This window comes from Thalassophryne amazonica, chromosome 3 (assembly GCF_902500255.1).
Source record: "Thalassophryne amazonica chromosome 3, fThaAma1.1, whole genome shotgun sequence".
Taxonomy (NCBI): domain Eukaryota; kingdom Metazoa; phylum Chordata; class Actinopteri; order Batrachoidiformes; family Batrachoididae; genus Thalassophryne; species Thalassophryne amazonica.
In genome coordinates, this window is record NC_047105.1 from 76,945,933 (window position 1) to 76,969,928 (window position 23,996).

A 23,996-nucleotide genomic window follows, 5' to 3' on the forward strand; every position below is an offset into this window, starting at 1 on the left:
GATATCCAAGGGTTGAAGCTGTTTTTTTAGCCCTCCCGGAATAACAGCAAGCACCGTGTTCGTCTGCTTCACACGCTGTTTCACAATCATTGTCTGGGTGAGGTGAGGAATACGCATCCAATGTTCTGTTCTCTGATTAGTTATCATGACCAGCGTGACCTATAGAGCAGCTGCCATACTACAGTGCCCATGATGCATTGCATTTCCGTTTCCGGTGGCCATCTTAAAACATAGAGCGACTCTGTCATGTAAAATTGTTTTATTACGGTAAATTAACTGAGAATCTACCGGTATATTTTTCATTTATAAGTCGCTCTGGAGTATAGGTCGCACCCCCGGCCAAAACATGTAAAAAAGTGTGACTTATAGCCCGAAAAATACGGTATATGCTGTAGCAGATAAGATTTTGAATTTGTTCTATAAAGAAGCTTCATATGTAAAGTGTAAATTTGCAGCAAACTAATTTAGAGCACAAATGGACCATATGATTGAAAATTCAATGAAATGATCAAATGGTTAAATTAGAGGGGGATCATGTCACAAGCAGATTAATTGCCTTTTTGGGCCAGGTCACCCTTGTAAAAGAGGTTTCGATCTCATTAGGCTTTTATCTGGTTAAATAAAGGTTTATTATTATTATAATTGTGCACTGAGTCACAGGTAAATGTTCTTTTTTGTGGTTGGACAGGTTCTGAAGGACATGATGACAGTGATCGATGTGGACAACAGCGGTACTGTCACACTGGAGGAGTGGGTCAAAGGAGGCATGGACAATGTGCCTTTACTTGTCCTGCTAGGACTAAAGGTGAGAGGTCAAGCACTAGACTGCACTTATAAGACATCCTGTGTCCTATTTGACATGAAATCATGGTTTCCTTCATGCATGGCCCTCCTTCTGTTAATGGCCTGACTTTGCCCCACCCACAGATGACAGCACGAGATGGGCAACATATCTGGAGGATGAAAAATTTCAAGAAGCTGACCTACTGCAGTGTGTGTCAGAACATGCTGCTTGGTCTCAGGAAGCAGGGACTCTCCTGCACCTGTAAGAGCTCATTTTCACCAGCAGGGGTCAAACCTGCACCTCACAGTACAAATCAGAGTCCAACCTGTTCCACTTCATTTATTTTCTTGGTTGTTTTGATGCATTTTTAAGTGCAGACATTGGACTCAGATTTGAGAATTCCAAATGTTGCTGAATATTATGTTGTGTTCATGACTCAAATTATGTGGTCCAATTAGACAAAATGATTTGGACCCAAGGTTGGGTTGGGTTTATTTATTTTTGCTCATGCAGGAAGTCAGTGCACCAATTTATTGGACTTGATGTCATAACAACTACAATCATGTCCTTCTTTGGTCATGACTGATCAAACTGTAATATTATTCATGCTATTTAATTACTTTGAAGAAATCATTTACTTTTGTATACAATATGACTGCATATTTATATATCAGTGAAATTGCCGATGTTACAGTTTTTGCAAAGATGTCTGCAGTGCTGTTACAGAGTTGACACTACAAATAGAAATACAATCATCTGAGGAATTTTACATCTTGTTCATCCAAAGCAAGCAGCTGCAACTACTTATTTATGTGTTCATTTAGAAGAAAACAACAAAGCACACATGCTACAGCATTAATCCATAAGTACATCAAGTGAACACAGCCTTTTCGTTACTTGACACTTCTAAAGCTCATCTGCATGCTCGTCGCCCTCATTGGGGTCTTGACCTGACAGCAGTTCGTCGTCGTAACTGACCTGAGTGGGCAAATGCTCACATTTGATGGCATCTGGCACTTTGGAGAGGTGTTCTCTTCATGGATGAATCCCGGTTGTGACTGTTCAAGGCAGATGGCAGACAGAGTGTGTGGCGTCGTGTGAGAGAGTGGTTTACTGACGTCAACGTTGTAGTTTGGGTGGCCCATGGTGGCGGTGGGGTTATGGTATAGACAGGCGTATGGACATATTGTGACATATTATGGCCATATTGCACAGAGATGAGAGAATGCACAGAGATACTGTAATGAGATCCTGAGGCCCACTGATGTGCCATTCAATCACGACCGACTCCTCAAACATGAGGAGTCGGTCGTGATGATATTGCATGGCCTCATGTTGCAAGGATCTGTCCACAGTTTCTGGAAGCTGAATACATCCCAGTTCTTGCATAGCCAGCATACTCACTGGACATGTCACCCATTGAGCAGGTTTGGAATGCTCTGAATCTGGCGTATACAACAGGGTGCTCCAGTTCTTGTCAATAACCAGCAACTTTGCACATTCTACAGGCCACAATTGACAACCTGATCAACTCTATGAGAAGGAGATGTGTTGCACTGTGTGCGGCAAATGGTCACAATAGATACTCACTGGTTTTCTGACTCCCCCAGACCCCCACAATAAAGCAAAACTGCACATTTCAGAGCGGCCTTTTATTGTGGCCAGCCTAAGGCACACCTGTTCAATAATCATGCTGTCTAATCAGCATCTTGATATGCCACACCTGTGAGGTGGTATGGATTATCTCAGCAAAGGAGAAGTGCTCACTAACATAGATTTAGACAGATTTGTGAACAATATTTGAGAGAAATAGGTCTTTTGTGTATACAGAAAATGTTTTAAATCTTTGAGTTCAGCTCATGAAACATGGGAGCAAAAACAAAACTGCTGTGTTTATATTTTTGTTCAGTGTAGATGTTATGACAGAGAATTTTTGTCATCTCTGAAATATTTTTCTTTCCTTAGGTTGCAAGTACACAGTTCACAGTCAGTGCGCCAACAAGAGCCGGGAACCCTGCGCTCGCACCTTTGTCAAGTCTAAGAAGAACTTGGGTGTAAGGAGCTCAACACTCCCTCCAGTTCCAATTCTTTTCTTTAGCTTTACCTCTGCTGTTTTACATTGACAGCTACATTTGGAAAGTCATTTTAATTTAAAGGCATGTGCATTCAGGTCAACTTCAAATGATATACATTAAAGGGAAAGTTCAGTAATTTTCATCCTGGACTTTTTTCTTAGAAGCCGTGCACTCTAAAACATTGCAGCTACATTTAGTTATGTCCACTTGCTACCTCTCTTTAACATAAAGAGCTCTTACAAGTTTTGGATGTTGAACTAAGTTGAGTGGACATAACTAAATGCAGCAGCATGTTTTAGAGTGTGGGGTTCATCATATTGCACGGGACAAAAATCAATTTAATTGGTGCACTATAATTTAGAAAACAAATACAGTCAGTGGATAATCATCTGTAGAGCTATGGCTTGAAATGAGTTTAAAAACACCTAGTAAACTACTTATTGTCACCACTGAATTGGAAAACATGTAATTAAAAGTGTCTAGTAGCATGGAGAGGATCCCTATGGAAGAAAATGTGCATGTTTGCCTCCGTAAATGGAAAGAAACTTTTTAAAATGACAGATTATACAGTTAGCTACTTACCCTAGCCTCACAGTTGTCTGGCAGCCCTACTTGCCAGTGAATCATTACAAGATGATTTCCAATGGGGGCATCAGTCTTACAAACGCTGTTCGCTTTTTAAATCAGTATTGCACCAATTAAATTAGTTTTTTTCCTGTAAAGATGAATCCCACAACTTTTAAAAACAAAGCAGCATTTGAAAAATGTCAAACCTCCCTTTTAAGAAGAGTATATTTATGTCAGGTTTCTATTTTTATTTTTTAATCCTAAAACCAAAAAGTAAACACATTAATGTCAGGGGACACTTTGGAGCATTAGCCAGGAATAAGTACAGTTGCAGATTGCATCTGTTAAATGTCCTCATTTTGCACTAGTGACAGTTTGATAGTTCACTCTCTCCTATGTTGTTTCATGGCAACCAATCACACTGGTTCTTACATCCTGTGTGTGATGAATCAAATTGAATTTGGGTTGGGGGCAGTGGGGGGTGCTCCTCAGTGTGCTTTGGAGCTGTTTTGTTCTGTCACTATTCCTCCAAAGCGTCCACAGCTGCTTTGGGGCAGGGTGCGGCCTCTGCTGAGCTGCTTTGAGACAAATAATAATGGTTTCCTCCCTGCACTCATTCAGGGTTGCTTTCTGAAGTTTGTCTGTTTGAAGGACAGCATAGAGTGAGGATTTTGCACTGCAGTAATCTACATTATGATGCAGCTTAAATGAAGCTGCCCAGAACATTTGAAATGGGATAAATGACCAGAACTTCACAGCTTTATTTTCATTTCTTTATTTCAGGTACCAGCTCATGACTGGATCAGAGTGAACTGTAATGCCACCAAGTGTCACGTGTGCCAGAAGAAAATCAAAACTTTAGCAGGGAAACGCTGCGTGTGGTGCCATGAGATGGTGAGGGCTGTGTGAGTTTGTGTGTGAATATATAAATAATGAATGTTTCTGAGTTCAATGGTACGAATATTTTATGAGGTGAAAGATGGAACATACCATTCAACGAGGCATCATGGTGTGTTCCAGCTGTCTCTGACTTAAATATTCATTCCATTGAAAGGATGTAAAAACATTAAATATTTGTTTTTATAACGGCTAAAGTAGATCCTTGTCATTTTATATTATATTAATTTACAAACAGTAAAGGGACCTACATTTTGGAACCTCCTCAGTGCAGCAAACAAAATCACATCAGTAATTAATCCAGCTTTGGTGTGTCACTGCTGCTTTGACATCAACAATCCAACGCAAACTTTAAATAGGAGTCCAAAAATAATTCTGATGATGGAGTCCGCCATGCCATGCTCCAAATCGTTGTCCATCAGCAAAACAAACTTCGCTGTGTTTGTTTTAAAGCGAAACACTGCCCGGCTTGTGTGAGCGTGCGCGCAGTGTGCGCTCACACAAGTGGGAAGTCGAGACCCCGATGAGGGTGACGAGCATGCAGATGAGCTTTAGAAATGTCAAGTAATGAAAAGGGTGTGTTCAATTGATGTACTTATGGATTAATGCTGTAGCATATGTGTGCGTTGTTGTTGTTGTAGTACTAAAAAAGACTATTTCCTCAGTGCAGTGAAAAAAATCATGTCAAACGGCTTACAGTGCAGTGGATTTGTTTTGTGTGTGTGCATGCACGTTGTGTGCGTGTGTATGTGTGTGCACGTGCACGTTGTGTGCGCATGTGTGTAAGTGTGTATGCAGAGTGCAATGGTACCAAACATAAGAAATCAAATTTGCACTCTAAATGGAACCAAACTGCACTCTAAGTGCAATGCAACACAAATGGGACGAATAATCCAAGTCACGTGACATACAAAGCACCAATCAAATGACAAGGATTCACTCAGCTGTTATATAATTTGTAATAGAGAATGGTTTGATTTCTTTTGGTGACTTCAGCTTGTCGTCTGTGGATCTCTTTAAGCGTCACGATGATTGCATCCCTTCAGGATTGCCATCTTGCAATTGTGGGCCGCTGAAGAATCATATACTTCCTCCTTGGGCCATTTATGCTGTGTCAAAGGTAGAAATAACAACCTCTTTTCTCACAAATAACACCACAGTGACTTGTTTTGTTGGGTTACTCATTGATAGTCTGTTTCGTTCAGGAGGACGACCCCAACCTGTTAAATGTTATGCCCGATGGTCTCAACTTGCAGGTTTGGAGATCCTAACTTTTACAAATTTACACCCATGTACTTTTTCTGTGTGGATGACTGTCTTCCACATTAGAGCAACCTTTTATTTGCATTTTCAAGTTTAAAATGGGATATAAGGACTTTACCCACGTATTTACAGCCTGTAGGTTTGAGTAGTTAAAGTGTAATTATATGAAACGATGGAGAACTGCAGTGCTGTGCATATTTAATATGCATCAAAGCCATAAAAAAGAAAATTCTGCTCAATATAATATATGGATGAACAAGAAGTGGTGGCCTTTGTGACCACCAGACTTGGGCTTCAGAAATGAAAGAAACAAATAAACAAGGTCATTTCACGCTAAATGTAACATCACTTACACATGCTCCTATTTTCCATCATGCATGTGAAAATGAGATTATAGCATTTCTTGCTTTTTATTTATTGTGTTGATCAGATGGAGGGCACAGACCTATTCATATACTGCTTTTTAGCAGGGTCATGTCTACCTTTTTTTCCAATGAATAGGTATAATTCATACGTACAAGTTTTCTTTCTTTCTAGGTATATAAAATATGTCTAAAATGTTCTTATTTTGGCTAAAGAACTGAAAAAATACGAGGTCTATTAGAAAAGTATCTGACTGTTGTATGGCTGGGGGGCCTGGCTGCCTTTTTGTTTCTGTCTTTTGTTTTTCCTTCCAGGTGGCTTGCATTTGGGACTGAGTGGCTGTGTTGCTGAGGTTATCAGGACCTCACCCTGATCACCTGCGGCTCGTCAGGACTCACAGCTGTGGTGCATCTATATGGATTGGAACATGGTGGCATTTAAGACTGGAGTATACAGTGTGTATTTGCCAGAGACTCGACCTTGTGACCAGACGGGTGAGATCGTCGTCTCGGGAGCCATCTCATCATCAGTGGATGCAGAGAACGTCCAGGGTTTGATGCACGGTCTGTGAAAGAGGAGGGGATGAGGTCTCACGCTCGTCAGCACACTTCCTGAGGTACGTTAGATTTTGTGACTAACGTTTATACAGTCAGTAAATGTGGTGTCCCTCACACCTTATTATATTGAGCTGTACGTTAGTCATGTATCGGCTTCCACTGCAGTGGAGTTTTGTGAACTGGATGTTCCATGCCTGCAGGTTGGGAAGCTGATTAGTAATTAAGCCAGGAAGTGTTTGCTGTTTATGTACACCTTTGAGTGGTCTCTCTGTGTGTAGAGTGTGGACTCACATAATGGTTCCTTCTTTCACAGACTCGGTTTGTTGCGGCCACCTGGGGGGTGTCGGCGGGGTCCTTAGGTCTGAACGGCTTCTGGCTCCGGACCGTTAGCGCTGCTGGGAGCGCACCGTATCACCACCACGCCAGACCGCACACTCTTTTGTTGTTTTGTATCACATCACTGTTATGTATTAAATTCAGTTAGCCTTTGTACCGTGCTCTGCTTATTTCATACTGGGTCCTTCAAACGCTGGTCGGTTCTCCGAGCTGCGTCCGACACATAACAGTGACCTTATTATTTTTTTCAAAAACCATATGGATTTGAATCACGTGTGATTGCGTCAGACAAGCTTGAACCCTCGTGCGCATGCGGGAGTTTTTCCACGCCTGTCGGTTGCGTCATTCGCCTGTGAGCAGGCTTTGAGTGAGGAGTGGTCCAGCCCCCTCGTCGGATTTTCATTGTCAGGAAATGGCGGAATGATTTGGGCTTTTTTTTCCATCAGAATTTTTTCAGAAACTGTTAGAGACTGGCAGCTGGAAACCATTACAAAAATTTATTTGGCTTTCGGTGAAAATGTTACGGGCTTGGTAGAGAATAAGGAGTGTTACTGTCGCTTTAAGGACGGCCCCCAGCGGCTGTGGGGTGCGCCGCGCTCCGAAGCCGCCATCGACAGGCTGAACGACCATTTCATTTCTAAACGGATGGCTGTCTGGATCCATGACCATCGTGTGCCATTTCTCTGGTTATCACAAGAGCTGTTGTGTGTTGGGGGGCTTGACTGGACACTGTTTTGCGGTTTTTGTGTTTGTTTTCCTTCCCAGGTGGTTTGGGGCTGATCTCTGGGGAGAATGTGCTGCAGAAGAGTCTCTCACCTCTGTCACGGTGATCTGCTGCACCTGTTGCACTCACGTGCAATTCTCTAATCAGGACGATCTATGACACCTGTGACATTCACGTGCAGTTCTGAGGACTCTCAGCTGGTACCAATGAAGAGATGAAGAACTGCATTTAAGCCACCAGTGATCTGGGCTTAATTGCCGGAGAATTCGACCGTGTGACGACTGTTTGAGGACGCTGAGGGCTGCTCCAGAATCTGACATTGCGTCTGTGAAGGAGGACGAGGGTGAGAGGCAAGCGCTGTCAGCACACGTCAGAGGTGATTATCCTTATAAGCTTATCTGTGAATATAACGTGGCATTGTGCGCAGCTAAAATTAAGTATTGAAGAGAATCGTCTCGTTTGCTCCTCGCGGCTGTGGCATGCGGATTGATAATCCTCCACAAGCTGTGAGCAGCTGTTCTTTTGAATTAAGCCTGAAATCAGTCCTGAACGTGTTGCTGATAAGTGTGCCTCTAAATAGTTTTTCTTGATAAAAGTACTGAATAACCTTACCTCTGTTCCTCCTTCGCAGAGTACAGTCTCGGGAAAAGCCACCTGGGGGGTGTTGGCGGAACTCCTGAGTCCAGAATGTTCGGGCTCCGATCCGTTGAGGCGCGGGGAGAGCCCGCCGCCTCTTCACCCCACCAGACACATTTACTTTGTATTTGTGTATAGCACAGTGGGACGAAAAATAAATTTGTTTCTTTTTGGAACTGCTTCTGGTTATTTAGCGCTGGGTTCAGTCAGACGCTGGACCGCTTCTCCACCTGCGTCCTACACATAACAAGAGCTGGACATCAACCATTTTCTGGCAGATTTCACTTTTAACAAGAGATTTTGTCATGGAAAGCCGAGCGGAGGCTTTGCACGTCACGATGGATTCGCTACTGGAGCGAGACAAAACCACCTCCGTTTTGGTCTCACAGGACGGCTTTGAGATGGCGTTCAGACAGCTGTCGGTGGTTTTTCCATCGAGTGATTATCCGAGAAATTGTGGATGTGCCTGGACATGCCAGAACATGTCCCGTGAGGCTTCATCACGGCATTGCTGTATGCCATGCGGCGCCACGACGCGCGGAATTCCTCCGCACGTCTGTCTCAATGTGCCGAAAAAGTGCTGATGTCCACGTCTTTTCACAATTCCTGTGCTAGTCAGACGACGTCCCAGATAAAACATAGCATCCAGTTTGGAAATGAATGGCACATTCCACTGTTACAGGAGTTTTTGTCATGGAAAGAGGAGCGGAGGCTTTGCGCGTCGCGGCGGTGCTGCATGGCGCACAGCAACGCCGTGATGAAGCCTCACGGGACATGTTCTGGCATGTCCAGGCACATCCACAATTTCTCGGATAATCACTCGATTGGAAAAACCACCAACAGCTATCTGAATGCCATCTCAAAGACGTCCTGTGAGACCAAAACGGGGGTGGTTTTGTCTCGCTCCAGTAGCGAATCCATCGTGATGCGCAAAGCCTCCGCTTGGCTTTCCATGACAAAATCTCTTGTTAAAAGTGAAATCTGCTGGAAAATGGTTGATGTCCAGCTCTTGTGATAACCAGAGAAATGGCACACGATGGTCACAGATCCAGACAGCCATCCGTTTAGAAATGAAATGGTCGTTCAGCCTGTCGATGGCGGCTTTGGAGCGCGGCGCGCCACCAGTCACTGGGGGCCGTCCTTAAAGCGACAGTAACACTCCTTATTCTCTACCAAGCCCATAACATTTTCACCGAAAGCCAGATAAATTTTTCTAATGGTTTCCAGCTGCCAGTCTCTAACAGTTTCTGAAAAGATTCTGATGGAAAAAAAAGCCCAAATCATTCCTCCATTTCCTGACAATGAAAATCTGACGAGGGGGCTGGACCACTCCTCACTCAAAGCCTGCTCACAGGCGAATGACGCAACCGACAGGCGTGAAAAAACTCACGCATGCGTACGAGGGTTCAAGCTTGTCTGACACAATCACACGTGATTCAAATCCATATGGTTTTTGAAAAAAATAATAAGGTTGGATGCTTTTCAAATAGACCTCGTATATTATACAACATGCATAACATAAACACAGCGTGACTTTTTTATTTTTATTTTTAATATGCAAGGTGAAAATGTGACATTCAAAATAGTCTTCAAATAATCCGAAAGCTCTATGTTTGGTATGAGTACAAAGCATCCCATTATCACATGCTCACACATTGTTCCACAGTAAAATATATTTTTGGCCGACAACTGTCTATAAGTTGATGTGTACCTGGGTGTTCATCTGAACAACAAACTGGACTGGACTCACAACACAGACGCACTTTACAGGAAGGATCAGAGCCGCCTCTACCTCCTGAGGAGACTGAGGTCTTTTGGAGTGAGGGGCCACTCCTGAGGATCTTCTGTGACTCTGTGGTGGCTTCAGCCATCCTGTACGGTGTGGTCTGCTGGAGCAGCAATATCGCAGAGAGGGACAGGATAAGACTGGATAAGATCATCAGGAAATCCTGCTCTGTCCTCTGGACTCTGTGCAGGAGGTGGGGGACAGGAGGGTCCTGGCTAAACTTACATCTATGCTGGACCACGAGTGTCAACCCCTGCAGGACATTCTGTCTGCTCTAGAGAGCAGTTTCAGTGACAGACTCATCCACCCTCGCTGTGTGAGGGAGAGATTCCGCAGATCGTTTCTCCCGGCTGCTGTAAGACTGTACAGTGAACAATGCTAGTACTGTGGTAACCAGAGCAACCAGGACAATAATCATGTCATTACCTGCTGTATTTATTAGGTGCAATAATTTAACGTATGGTGCAAACCCAAGTCACTTTACCTACTATATTTTAACCTGTCCATATTGTAAATATCAGAGTAACTTATCGTACATTTCACGTTGAAGTCACTTTATCTGATCACTTTCACATCCTGACAGTGTATATCATCCGGCAGTGCAGCATTGAACTGAACAATGGTAGCCTTAGCGTTACCCGGCACTCAGTGCTTTTTTTAGTTCTTGTTTTTTAAGAGATACTTGCTTGTTTTATTCCATGCCCTTCTGTCTATTCCTGCTGTTCTATGCTGCGATGAGACACTGAAATTTCCCCATTGAAGGATGAATAAAGGCTTTCTTATCTTATCATTATGTATATTTTTCTTAGATTGTTTCGCTTAAAGATGCCCAACCTCTGCTGGTTTTTGTAAACCCTAAAAGTGGTGGAAAGCAAGGTGAAAAGTAAGTGCTGGACAAATTATTCATGACAGAGTATGATTGCACATTGCATCCATTTTTATCAATGACCTGGCATCCATCACCAGACCCTCAACAACATACAGCTTTGGCTGAACCATATTCCAGCATGCACTGTGTCAAAGGTTACACGCTCGACAGCTTGCCAGTCTCTCCCAGGGTAACATAATGCAGTCAGATATCCATTCATTCCTACAAACAAAAAAACCTGACTGTATGTTTCTGTTTGTTGCAGAATTCTCAGGAAATTTCACTACCTTTTGAATCCACGTCAAGTGTACAACCTCTCTAATGGAGGTCCTGCCCCAGGGTACAATAAACATTTCAACTTGAAATTTGACTTTAGGATTGCTGCTGCTGTTTTTTTAAAGACTGTGTTTGTTGTTTTTCAGACTACGTTTCTTTCGCAGTCTGCAGAAGTACAGAATTTTGGCATGCGGAGGAGATGGCACAGTTGGATGGATCTTGGATGCTATAGGTACTGTAGCTTCTCTTTGGTATAAGAGATGACTGAGATTGCTGTCTGTAAGGCTGACAGATATACCTGTGATTTCAGACAAAGCAACACTCCAGGTGTGTCCTCGAGTAGCAATCCTGCCTCTGGGAACCGGGAATGATCTGGCTCGCTGCCTACGTTGGGGAGGAGGTTAGACCACCATCCAATTAACTTTAACCCTCTGGAGTCAAATGACGCACCCTCGCGTCAAAAGTCACATGTCCTAATTTAGCGGACATAGCACACAATCGGCTTCACTCTGAGGGGCTGTTTGAATGTGTGTTGAATGTGGAGACTTCAACCTCCAAACCACTTTTTTAAATTTTGTTAATAGGCCAAGTATAACTTGAATTTTGATGAATAATTTACACAAGTTTTTTGGGGGGATAATACTCTCATATTCACTGCGCCTTTTGCAGACAGCGGCAGCAAAACGATTCATTTCCTCCTTTCAGCTGGAAGAACGAGAGGGCTGGAATGAAACAGGACTCCCTCAACTGCAGCAGGAGAAAGGGGTGTTACCATTGGTGGAAAAAACAGAAGCTAACCAATCACATTCACCAACTCCACGTGGGTTTGATGACATTGCACGAACCCCATGTGGGGGTGTGTGTGTGTGTGTGTGCGCGTTTTGCGAATGGGACTTTCTTCCGATTCTCTCTCTCTCTGCGACAGCAAACAAGTAAAAAAAAAAACACAAATTGTTCTTTATTACTGGTGTAAAATGTATTACCAAATAAACAGTGATCCCCAATCCACGTAATTTGGTTGCTGAGCGAAGGGAAATTGTGGGTTTGTGCGGAGCAGAATCAGAAAGCTGTCAGATTTGAAAGTTGTGTGATATTTGCCATGCTTGGAATGTGTTTTAGTGTGTTTGGTGGAGTGTTTTAGCGTGTGTAGTTAGTGTGTGGTGTAGGTTTTTATTTTATTTATATTTATTTAGTGTGTCAAAATAATCAGGCATTTTGGAACAGTGCGTAAAGTCTCACTCTTTTTTTTTTTTTTTGAACTGCATGAAAACAATCGAGCTACGGAGCACGCCATCAGAGGCTGAACCACAGCGTAATCAATCTGATGATGAAGTGGACTTTATTATTCTGGTCTGGACGAACAAGAGCAGGTGGATTCACTGATCTGTGCGCACAGATCAGCTCATTGGATTGGACCGCCTGCGAGTCGTGGAGCAGAGCAGGGTGGAGACACACACTGCCCCAGCAGTGAGCAGGCTCCGGGGCGGAGAACACAGGAGTTCAGGTGGAGACTTCCCCCCCCCCCAAAGTCCAAAACACCTTTTGCTGTTGTTGTTTTTTTCTTTTTGGCCACTAACACAGTCAGGACAGTCTGTACCAATACCAATAAAAATGCGACAAAAACAAGAAATATTGGATATTGAGGTGGAATACGAGGTCTGTGAGAAAAGTATCGGACCTTTTTATTTTTTTCAAAAACCATATGGATTTGAATCATGTGTGATTGCATCAGCCAAGCTTGAACCTTCATGCACATGCGTGAGTTTTTTCACGCCTGTCCGTTGCGTCATTCGCCTGTGAGCAGGCTTTGAGTGAGCACTGGTCCACCCCTCTCATCGTTAAGGAAATGGCGGAATGATTTGGAGCTTTGCTGCATCAGTTTTTTCCTGAAACTGTGAGAGACCTCCAGGTGGACACCATTTGGAAAATTAATATGGCTTTCAGGGATGATTTTATGGGGATTACACAGATTAAGGAGTGCTCCAGCCGGTTTAAAGATCGCCCACAGCGTCTGAGAGCGCGGCGCGCTCCGAGCGCCGATCGACAGGCTCAAACCCCTCTGAAACAAACAGATCATTTCCAACGTGAAGGCTTTGTTGATCTGGGACATCATCTGACTTTCACAAAAAGGCAGAAGGCGTGGACATCAGCACTTTTTCGGCACATTCCACTGTTACAGGAGTTTTTTTCACGGAAAAAGAAGCGGATGAATGCGCCACCGTGCCGCTCATTGCGCGGGACAAAACCACCTCCGTGTTGGTCTCTCAGGACAGCTTTCAGGTGGCTTTCAGACGGCTTCCGGTTGCTTTTCAGTCGTGTGAATATCCGAGAAATTGAGCATGAGCTGGACATGCCCCAACATGTCCTGTGAGGCTTCATCACGGCGTTGCTTTGCGCCATGCGGCTCTGCCGCGACGCACGGAATTCCTCCGCACGTCTGTCTCAATGTGCCGAAAAAGTGCTGATGTCCACGTCTTCCGCAGTTCCTGTGCTAGTCAGACGACATACATCAAGACAGCGTCCAGTTTAAAAATGAACAGCACATTCCACTGTTACAGGAGTTTTTGTCATGGAAAGAGGAGTGGAGGAATCCCCCCCCCCCAAAAAAAATGCCCCAAAATAGCCAAGACTCCGGAGGGTTAAAAAGAAGCATTGCGATGTCAGTGCTGTTTTATATGCTTTTTCTTTTGTTTTCACTTGGAAGGGTATGAGGGGGCTGACCTCAGGAATATCCTGAAGGAAATTGAAGCTAGTGAGTTGAAGCCCTTGGACCGCTGGAGCATAAAGGTGATACCAGATGACCCCCAGGAGGTGGGAGACCCCGTGCCCTATGAGATTATCAACAACTACTTCTCTGTTGGTGTGGTGAGTCACAACATTACCCGGAGAGCACACACACACACACACACACACACTCATCTTCAACTGCTTAGTCCAATTTGTTGGGGAAAGTGAATGCACGGATCCATGCCAGGGGTCATGAATGAACGGTCAATAGAGTTTCTAAATAAATAATTTATTTTGCAAATGTGCACAAACACTCAAATATGCTTTAGTCAGTCAATTCAAAACGGTGACGCGTGGGCAGGCCCGAGGGTAGGAGACGCCTATCCAGAGAAGAGCCGGGACCCACGAAGTTCCACCTCCAACACACCAGAGCCGCCAAGTCCCGAATCCCCAGGTGGCCACCGCTCCAGCTGTCAGATCCGGTACTGCTGGCAGGAACAAACACAGGTTAAGGTGGGTGTGTGTGCGCCCAGCAAACAGTCAGCAAAAACACAGTTCCTTCCTGAGGGAAAATCCTCCACTCCCAGAGAGCAGGAAAACTGAGTATGTGCAGTGCCTAATGTAATACTTAGAGATTAGGAAAGTGAGGAGTGGAAACGCCAGCTCCTCCAAACTTCCACAAAACCAGCTCCAAGCTGCAATTATACAGAAGGTTACGACTGCAAAGAGTTCAGAAGCAAAATATGTGCGTACGGCACAAAAACGGCTGAGAAGTTTACCTGAAAGATAAGCAGATAACTCGGCAGAGTTTTGGTGTCCTTCCCAGGCTTTTATGAATGAGATGATGGGTGTTGATGACTGACAGCTGACAAGGTGCACCTGGTGATCCAACCAGGCCACTGCGCCCTGTGGTAGTGGGCCAGCAGTACCTCCTCTTTGGCGGCCCACACAACACAATTACCAATTAAAGCCCAGCAATCATAAAGCGCGAGGCGAGGTACACCCTGGACAGACGCCAGTCTGTCACACTTATTTGAAATTAGCAGGAATCAAGCAGAATCGGACGAAATGGAAAAAAATATCAAAAACTTGTGACACATTCGGGTGGGAATTTCAAACAGACAGATATTCTTACAGCTTTGTATGAATGCTGCTCGAATACATATACCCCCATCACACACATGCAGATTGAGGCCGAATGGTGTCAGAATGACACATCCGGCCACAATCTGGAAATATTGAGGTGCGGTCTGAAGACCAACGGGTGGAAGTCTATGAGCAGTCTACATATTTGGTCCCAATCGCTTAGTTGTCCCAAATGTGTTGCACATGCTCAAAACACTCTTGGTCTATGTGCAGTTTTTGCATCATCCGATCAGTCTGCATATTCTGACGGCATCAAAACAGCATCTGAAATCGCGGTTGGTTGAGCTCTGTGATCACAGCAAAGCCTTCCGGCATCTTGTGGGATATCCACCCACACTGGGCCCCAGCCAGGAAGGGCAAAGGAAATGTTAATATGTAATAACATGGATGTGGCACACATTCATCATGTACAGTGAATGTAAACAGTGAACTATCAAACCGAAAGCACCATGTGCTGCTGCACCTCTCAATGGTGTCATGCGCAGTAATGCGTCATAGCGCACGTCAGGCACAGAGCTGAATGGATCTCACCACTGTAATATACATATTATTACTTGATCACCAGCTAAACTCTGTAGGAGGTGTGATGTGGAACTGTATCGCCGGGCTGTGACAAACATTATTAAACATGAAACTCACCTCCAGCATGGAACCATGATCGTTTCACAGTGCAGAGCCCACAGGAACCAAACCACAGACTGTGGTGAAAAGCCTCTCACCTGGCTACTGTGTGCTGCAAATAACCATAGCAAAAATTAAATCCCATGTGACAATCCAACTGACATCACGGTGTACAGAGTTGTCTTGTGCTCCTGAAGTGGCCAAAAAAGTAAAAATAAATTAAAATTCACTGGAAAGGCTCTGACACATGGTGTGACTGCTTGGCCCACTGCCAGCAAACTTTCAGCAAAGGTGTCCAGTGGCATGCACACATGTGCACCCTGTGCGCACACTTCGTGGCTCATGTAGCTGTTATGAACACACACACACACACAGCTGAGTGATCATTTCAGCCCCACATGCGCTACGCACTCATGCACTGTGGTCCCATGTTTACCATCCAGACGTTTGGACATCGGGCAGTCTTCAGCGCCTTTTATGGCCGTCTGACAGCAGTCTGTGTCATATAAACTGTTGTCTGCATACTCTTTGGATGCCATTGTGCAGGTGTGGATGAGGTAATCTGGCTGCGTTCTGACAGTGCTGACCACGCCTCGTTCCCTCCCGACTGCGTCTGATGATGGTAGTATTTGCCGTTTCGGCCTGGTTCCTGCACATTCTTGTTATGTGTGACGGGCTTTGGAATGTGCTCCGAACCTGCCTAGAATGATTCTTGCACATGCTGTGTATCAGCCTTCGAATGCAGTTCAAATGTAGTTGGAACACAGTAGAAATACCCAGAATGCTGGCAGAATGCAGTAGGAATATTAAGAGTGCACTCCAAATGCTGTACGAGTGCAGTTCGATTGCTGCCCGAATACCACCTGAAGTCTGGTTGGAAGGTGCCTCGAATGCTGTATGAATTCACCTCAAATGCAGTCAGAACGCTCCCAGAATGGCCGCCGAATATGGTTTGAACATCGAACAATCCAAAGAGAATGCATCTCCAATACTTTAAATGCACTTTGAATGTTATAGATAGATAAACTTTATTACAGACTCAAGGTCCAGATACAAGAAACAAAACACCATACATACAACAACAACAAAGAAAAAATATATAAATAAATAAAATAGGGACACTAATACCAGTGTTTCCAAATCTGTGACGTATACCGTGTGGCACTGTAGGAAATATTAATCAGTTTAAGAACAATCTTATTATCAGAATTATTTAAACGAGAGATGAACCTTAACGTCATCGTTCTTGAAATGGCTTGAAGAGTGTTCACACGTGCCGTCACAAACATTTCAGTGGCATTGGTCCATTGGGGCCTTTTTAGTAGAATTCGCAAAGAGTCATTATAAGCCACTTGTAGTCTCTGAAGGCTCGCTTTCTTATAGTTTATCCACAGATGTGCATTGTACAAAGGTGTACAAAATGCTTTAAATAAAGCCAGCTTCACTTCGTTGGAGCAGTAGCCAAATTTTCGAACTAATGTGTTTGCTCTGACATATAGCGTACGACACTGATGAAAAATATCCTCATCATCACACAGCGTATCTGTGATCACATGACCAAGATACCTCACCTGATTACATACATTCAGTACAAGACCTGCCAGAGTAAAATCAGGAAAAACCAAATGTTTGTCATCATTCGTTCTAGCAATCATGACCATACTTTTCATATCATTATATTTTATGTCATCTTTTTCTCCATACATGGCACACACATTCAACAATTGCTGTATCCCAGCAGAACTGGGACTAAACAAAGCACAGTCATCAGCATACATCAAACATCATACATCAGTTATACTCAGTGTTGCCACAGTTACTTTGAAAAAGTAATCCAGTTACTGATTACTCCTCGAAAAAGTAAGTTAGTTACTTTACTGATTTTGCAGTTGTAAAAGTAACTAAGTTAAATTACTAGTTACTTTTTTAGTTACTTTCATCAGCTGCCGACACCCCCCCGCCACTTCAACATGAAAATGACCAGTTTTGCCAATAGTCACTTTATAGTCACCCTTTCTTGACTTCAATGAATGTAAATACTTGTCTTTATTTTACGTTTTATAAAACATCTTTCTTGACCTCATATTTAATTGTTGACAGCACTGTAACAGTAAAACTTGCAATTTTTTAACCTACATTGTTTAGAAATGTAAATATTAGAAGAAATTTAATATTTAAATTCTCTCTAAACATTTTAGTTGTTGAAATTATTATTATTATAAGTAGTATTATTAGTTGTAGCCAAAAAGGGTTCAAAATTGGACCTTTAATCTAATGGTGTTATGGGAGAGCCGCGTCCCGGCCCCGCCCCATGCCAACTTTTTGTCTGGATTTGCCCCTGCTTTGGTGTTTGAGCAAACATTTATTTTTGCAGAAAACTTGACTAGATTTACAGGTTAGAAAGTTTTATTGTGTTTTTATGTCATGTTGTCCTCAGAAAGAGAGTTTAGCTGCATTTGAGTGGAAAAAAGTGTTAGTCGTTGATGCTTTGCTGTGGATCAGCTGTTTTTAGTGAGCAGTCATGGAGTGGCTCAGCTCAGAGCCCTAAATAAAGGGGAACAAAGCATAAAAATGTCTTTGTAAAGCTCAGTGCAGGTGTGCTGTTGTCACCGTGCTTTGAGAGATGAGGGCGAGTTCTTTAGCTGCTGCAGAAAACCATGGATGAAAAGCTCACAGCTCGCTTAAAGTGTGCCGTTCAGTTGAACCCCGACCCCCTGCCCACGGACCAAGTTTAATGCTGTGATCAGCCCGCCTTGCAAAAATAATAGTAACGCGCAGTGACTTGGAGAAGTAACTTTAAACTGATTACTGATTTGGAAAGATTAGTTTTAGCGTTAGATTACTCGTTACTGAAAATCTAAGTAACATGTTATCGGCATCACTGGTAATACCAAAATAGGTTCCACCAGCACTCAAGATGCACTTGAGGTGCATTTGTGGCTCATTCATGGCTCATTTGCGGCATGTTCAAGACATTCTGGCAGGATCTAAAGTGGGTGACCATTTCGATTCTTCTCTCGAACAATGCTGCTGGGATGCTGTGGGAATAGTTAGAGTGCAGTCAGAATACACTCTGAATGTCGTTTGATACTTCTCCACTTCGACTGCACCTCGAATGTTTTGAGCATGAGCAGAACATTCAGGCCAGACACAGGAATGCGTCAGACTGTTTGGAATGCACACAGAATACAGTCAAAAGTTTTAGAATGCACTTCAACTATTCTGGAATATACAATGAATTTTCAGTCCGACTGCATTCCGGCTCATTCCGCGACTAGTGTGACAGGGGTATAAAGGACAAGTACACTTTCTTTTTCCTACCATGTTCTTATTAAAACCTTGTTAGGAATCAACACCTTGAGCACATTATATGAGATAAATCTTGTTTTCTTCAAATTTCTGAAAAAGTAATGTATGAGGACCTAAAATTGTGCTTTTCTGAACATCAAAATTGTATACACTGTTAAAAATAAATGATCTGCCATAATAATTGTGTAACAAAATTCAATAAAATATGCGAATAGCTATACAGAAAATATAAGTACTGTAATTTGCACAAAAATAAAAAATAAATAAAAAAAATTAGAATTGGGTAAATGCAGCCTTGAACCAGTGATATTCTGTTTAGGGGAACAAGCACAGTAACTGCTTGTGTCACCATTCTGTCACATGCTAAACAGCCTGAGAATGTAATGAACTGCAGAATCTGTTTCATCCTTGCCTACTGAATTCTAAATGGAGAGAATTTTTTTCAGAACTCCTCATATTAAAACATTTTGTACAAAAGCAAAAAAAAAAAGTTACTTTGGCAATATGATATACAATCCATTATATTTTTAGCGTAGGTCCTATTGTGTGACAGCCCAGTGGTGCAAACAGTAAGGGCCCCTTCACACATATTGCGAATTTGGTTGATCTGCACATAAAGTGCACAAGAAGCAGGAATCGTATGCAAAATGTGTAAAATCGTAGCTGCCTCGTACACCTGTTGCTACAACTATTTGCACACACCAGTGGCTGAAAGACAGAGTGTGCGCTGTGAGAGCCCATCAATTCCTCTCGCAGCAGGTGTCAGCCAAATTTCAGGTGATACACACGAACATCTAACACAGCTCGTTTGGCACTTAAAAAAATGTGTGGCCATTCACACTATTAACACGATAACAGTCAGCAGGCAATCACTGTCGAGCTGGTAGTGAAATTTGTCTAAGTGCCCTACGACTCTGAAGTTGCCTAGTGCACATGTGGCGTGCCAGAGTGTCGGCTTCCCCCACAACACGTGTGCGTGTGTTTCGCGCGCTCACTATGGCAGTGATAACAAAAGTAACTTGAAAATCCAAAGAGAAGAAATCCAGAACACTACAAGAGTCTATAATGAAAGTGACTTGAAAATCCACAGTGGCAAAATCAAAAATTACTACATGAGTCTATAATAAAAGTGACTTGAAAATCCACAGTGACAAAATCCAAAAACATGATACGGGTCTACAATAAAAGTGACTCACAAATCCAAAGTGGCAAAATCAAAAATACAACAAGATTCTTGGTAACCAACAGTGAGAAAATTAAAGACAATTGTCAAAAAACTGTCAGCCAGAAGAACACTTACTAACAGAAGACAAACTGGTGTGGACGGGCAGAGTGAGATGCTGGATGGATGAGCTGGAGACAGCGTATGACTGACAAACACAGGGAAATGTAATCAACCAGCACTGTGGCTTAAAAGCAAATGGAACTAACTGACAACAGGTGTGACCAGAAAGCAAATGCAAAGACTGGGACATCAGGGGAAATTAACTGAACATGAGAGAGTGAAACTGACAACCTGAGGTGAGTGGAAAATAAAGCCAAATCACGACAAGACAAATCATAACAAATGGTGCAAAGACTGCAAGGTCTAACACGATGACCGATAATTAACTCAAATGTGAAACAACCATGAACGAACCAACTCATAACAGATCAAAGACACGAAACTAAAACATGACGGGCAGGGCCCACAGACACAGATGAACTGACAACTGCCACCCACAGTTGTCAGGTGTAACCCTGGCAACTCCACGAGGACGAAGAACAAAGAGGACATAGAGGATCGCACGTATACACACACACACACACACACACACACACCTGCACAGAAAGGGACACAAACATGGACCCAGACACAAGGCATGCTTCCCCCACCAACAGACAGAAGAACGACAGGTGACATGGATGTAGACATGACAGGTAACAAGGTTCAACACAAACACCATAACCCCGACCCCAACAAAAAACCCAACAATTTGTCTAAAAGTGTTAATTTGTGCCATGGACCAGCAAAAACTTTCCCATCATGGACCTGTATGAAGATAGGTGGACTAGCAGTGGGATTTAGTTTTCATAGGCCATCCAGACTTCAACCATAGTTTAAAAAAAAAAAAAAAAACAGACTGCTCGTATTACATAATTAAGATTTATACCAACCTGTGCTTTGACACAAAAACACATTACAAACAACAGTTACACATTCCAACCTCGACAAAAAAAGAAAAACTCCCTCCCTCCATGTGCCATCAGAATGCACAATGGTAAAAGTGAGAGTGAACAGTCTGAGTGAACGGTTTTTAACTTCCCTAAAAAGAGATGCAGGTGTAGCCCTGGAGAAATTGGACTTTCATTCATTCAGGAATCTGTGTTGAGATCCCTCTTAAAGGCCAGATGAAACATCAGCACCTTAGTCAGTGAACAACATCATGCAATCAGTTACATAAGTATGTTGTGGAAAGTGACACAAATTTTGCATCTGTACACCAACACAATGGACTTGAAAATAAACCACAATGTGTCTGTGGTTGTTTACGGTCTTACCTTTTAAATTAAGCTTTAACGTAAGGGTAGAACCAAATGTTATAAACCATTTAGGAATTACAGCCATTTTTAGTCCCTCCATTTTCAGGGCACATACGTATTTGGACAAACTAAATATTATGAATACAAATTATTTGTTTTACAGCCAGTTTACAGGGGATCGATACATGAAAATTTCCAACATGTTATTTACATTGATGAATTACAAACTCCATGGTATTCTATGGTAAATCTGCTAGGAGTAGGCAGTTCTCAAAACCCAAGTGACCTTGCAAGACAACACATTCTCACGCCCAACTCATCACATTTTTATGCTTGGCCACTGCCATCACTATGTGATGAGTAGGGAGCCCTGTTGCATCATTTAGTGAGGGGTGGGGAGATGCTTTTGTTGACAGCTGTGTTATTTCTCTCTGCCAGTGTATGGAACTATCTGCATCACTTCTGTGTCATCAGGGAACATTTATATGTGTTTTGGTTAGGGCTATACTCATGGTTATTGTTATGGTTAGGGTTAGCGTTTCCTGGGAGTCAAACAGTGATGCACCGGGGCTACCCGACTTGTCATATATTGATGTTCGGTCACAGTGAACAGTATGCGGCATGATGTGATGACTTGAGTGTGAGCAGAGGTGGAAGAAGTACTGAAGTTTTGTACTTAAGTAAAAGTAGAAGTACCCTGTGAAATATTTACTCAAGTAAAAGTAGAAGTAGTACACCAAAAATGTACTTAAGTAAAAGTACTAAGTACCAACTTTTAAATTTACTTTTGAGTACAAAAGTACAAGTACTCGCGCAATGGGCTGTCTTTCTCCGTGTCTGCTGTGCCATTATGATACTTAATTACATACCTGCAGACCTGCCAATGTCACTTCTAAATGCTCACAGGCAATAAACAGTAGGTGTACTGAAAAGATTGGTGTCGATATTGTGTGTGATTGGCAATACAGTGCATAGTCCTACTTATAATTCTGTGAATGACAACACATTTACTAGTTTACCACTAACGGATATATTAAGTAATTTCCTTGCCAACATATTCTCCAACACTGCTCTGTTAAGAGCAGTAAAAGGAAAACAACAGCAACTTATGCCAAGTGCTATGCCTTTTAATTTTTTTTATCAACAACATTCTGTTACTACATCCAGCAGCGTGCACAACAAATATGGCCTAATGTATAGTATGTTGATGTAGAGATACTATCTGTGTCTATGTTGGTGTCTTGCGTGGTGCAAGAATAAGAAAAGTAAAGACCATACACACATGCTGAATTATCAGAAACTGTATTGGAAAGGAAGGCCATTCACAAAACCAACATTTCTGGATTTAACCAGTCACCCTTATGTCTAGTTATATGTAAAAAAAAAAAAAAAAAAAAAAAGATTATGAGTGTGTGTGCATTTACGTGTTATTTAGATGAGATTAATAACTTACGTTGATACATAATTGTATGGCAGGACACTCCATTTACTGAACAAATTGGACATTGGGATTAGATAAATAGGCACAAAACTACACCAGATAAATAGGTGCCATACGCTGACTTGACACATGTCGGTGGCTATTAGTTTGACCAAATTAGTTAAGTTCCACTGTTTTCCCCGGTACTTTATAGCTAAGGTGGCCACCTTGACAACTAACACCTACCACCTTGACAAGGTCCCTGAAAATTGGAAGATTTTGTATTGCATATGTTATTACTGCACAACATAGCCTTTCCAATAATGACAGTCACATGTTTCTGATGACGCCTAACCCCCAACCCACCTTGACTAACAACTTTTAGGATCATAATAATCATAGATTAAACTGTGCGTGTTTGTTGGTGTTCTGTTGAAGTTTAGCTGAAAAGAGATACAAATGTCTTGCTGACCCCAACCTCTGACCTAGGAGTGTTTTTATGGCTCATCTGGAAGGTGAAGCCACGTCGACAAAACATTGGTGTGTTAAAGGTAGAGTATGCAGGATTGTGGCCAGAGAAGGCAGTGCAACTACTGTATACTATACTCAGTAAATTAAGACTATACACAGTCTGGGTTATCAAAAACTGATCATTTATCAAAAGCTGTATAAGACCATTTATACAAATATACCATTTATACAATTTATACAAATATACCATTTATACAATTATCAAGAACCGTATTTGAAAGGAAGGCTATGCACAAAAACATTTCCACTACATTTGAACATTTCATAAAAAACAAAATCATAAAATGTGTCGGTTTATTTATACGTAAATTCTACCCTCCGTTCCTTTTCAAGAAAATGATCTGTGACCCTGTCGTACCAACAAGGCATCTTTTCCAGGGACTTGACTAGTGTGCTCTCAATGGCCAGCAGAGCTAGGCTGCTTAAACGGCCTTGGCCCATGGTGTTGCGGGTGTAAGACTTGAGCCACTTTAAACAGGAGAAGCTCCTCTCTACACCTGCAGATGTAGCTCCAATTGTTGCCACTAATGACAATAGTGTGTACACCTGAGGCATTGCACTGTCCAACTCCATGTCTTTCAGAAACA

General features: G+C 42.6%; 1 protein-coding gene and 1 long non-coding RNA gene across 3 annotated transcripts in view; one reads left to right on the forward strand and one right to left on the reverse strand.

The window, feature by feature from the left end:
• Positions 1 to 23,996, forward strand: part of dgkab (diacylglycerol kinase, alpha b) — a 44,338-nt gene that overhangs the window by 12,618 nt on the left and 7,724 nt on the right. For both annotated transcript variants that reach the window (XM_034166869.1, XM_034166870.1), the window contains 11 exons: positions 689 to 805; positions 928 to 1,045; positions 2,750 to 2,838; positions 4,210 to 4,320; positions 5,345 to 5,443; positions 5,529 to 5,579; positions 10,798 to 10,871; positions 11,122 to 11,196; positions 11,279 to 11,364; positions 11,443 to 11,532; positions 13,837 to 13,997. In XM_034166869.1, the coding sequence (XP_034022760.1) occupies positions 689 to 805; positions 928 to 1,045; positions 2,750 to 2,838; positions 4,210 to 4,320; positions 5,345 to 5,443; positions 5,529 to 5,579; positions 10,798 to 10,871; positions 11,122 to 11,196; positions 11,279 to 11,364; positions 11,443 to 11,532; positions 13,837 to 13,997 (1,071 nt within the window). The remainder of the gene's footprint in view (positions 1 to 688; positions 806 to 927; positions 1,046 to 2,749; positions 2,839 to 4,209; positions 4,321 to 5,344; positions 5,444 to 5,528; positions 5,580 to 10,797; positions 10,872 to 11,121; positions 11,197 to 11,278; positions 11,365 to 11,442; positions 11,533 to 13,836; positions 13,998 to 23,996) is intronic.
• On the reverse strand, positions 238 to 14,071 carry LOC117507103. The gene is made up of 4 exons (XR_004559621.1): positions 14,046 to 14,071; positions 9,530 to 9,534; positions 3,085 to 3,094; positions 238 to 389 (listed from the first exon to the last, which is right to left on the reverse strand). It is a non-coding gene; the product is annotated as an uncharacterized LOC117507103 (long non-coding RNA).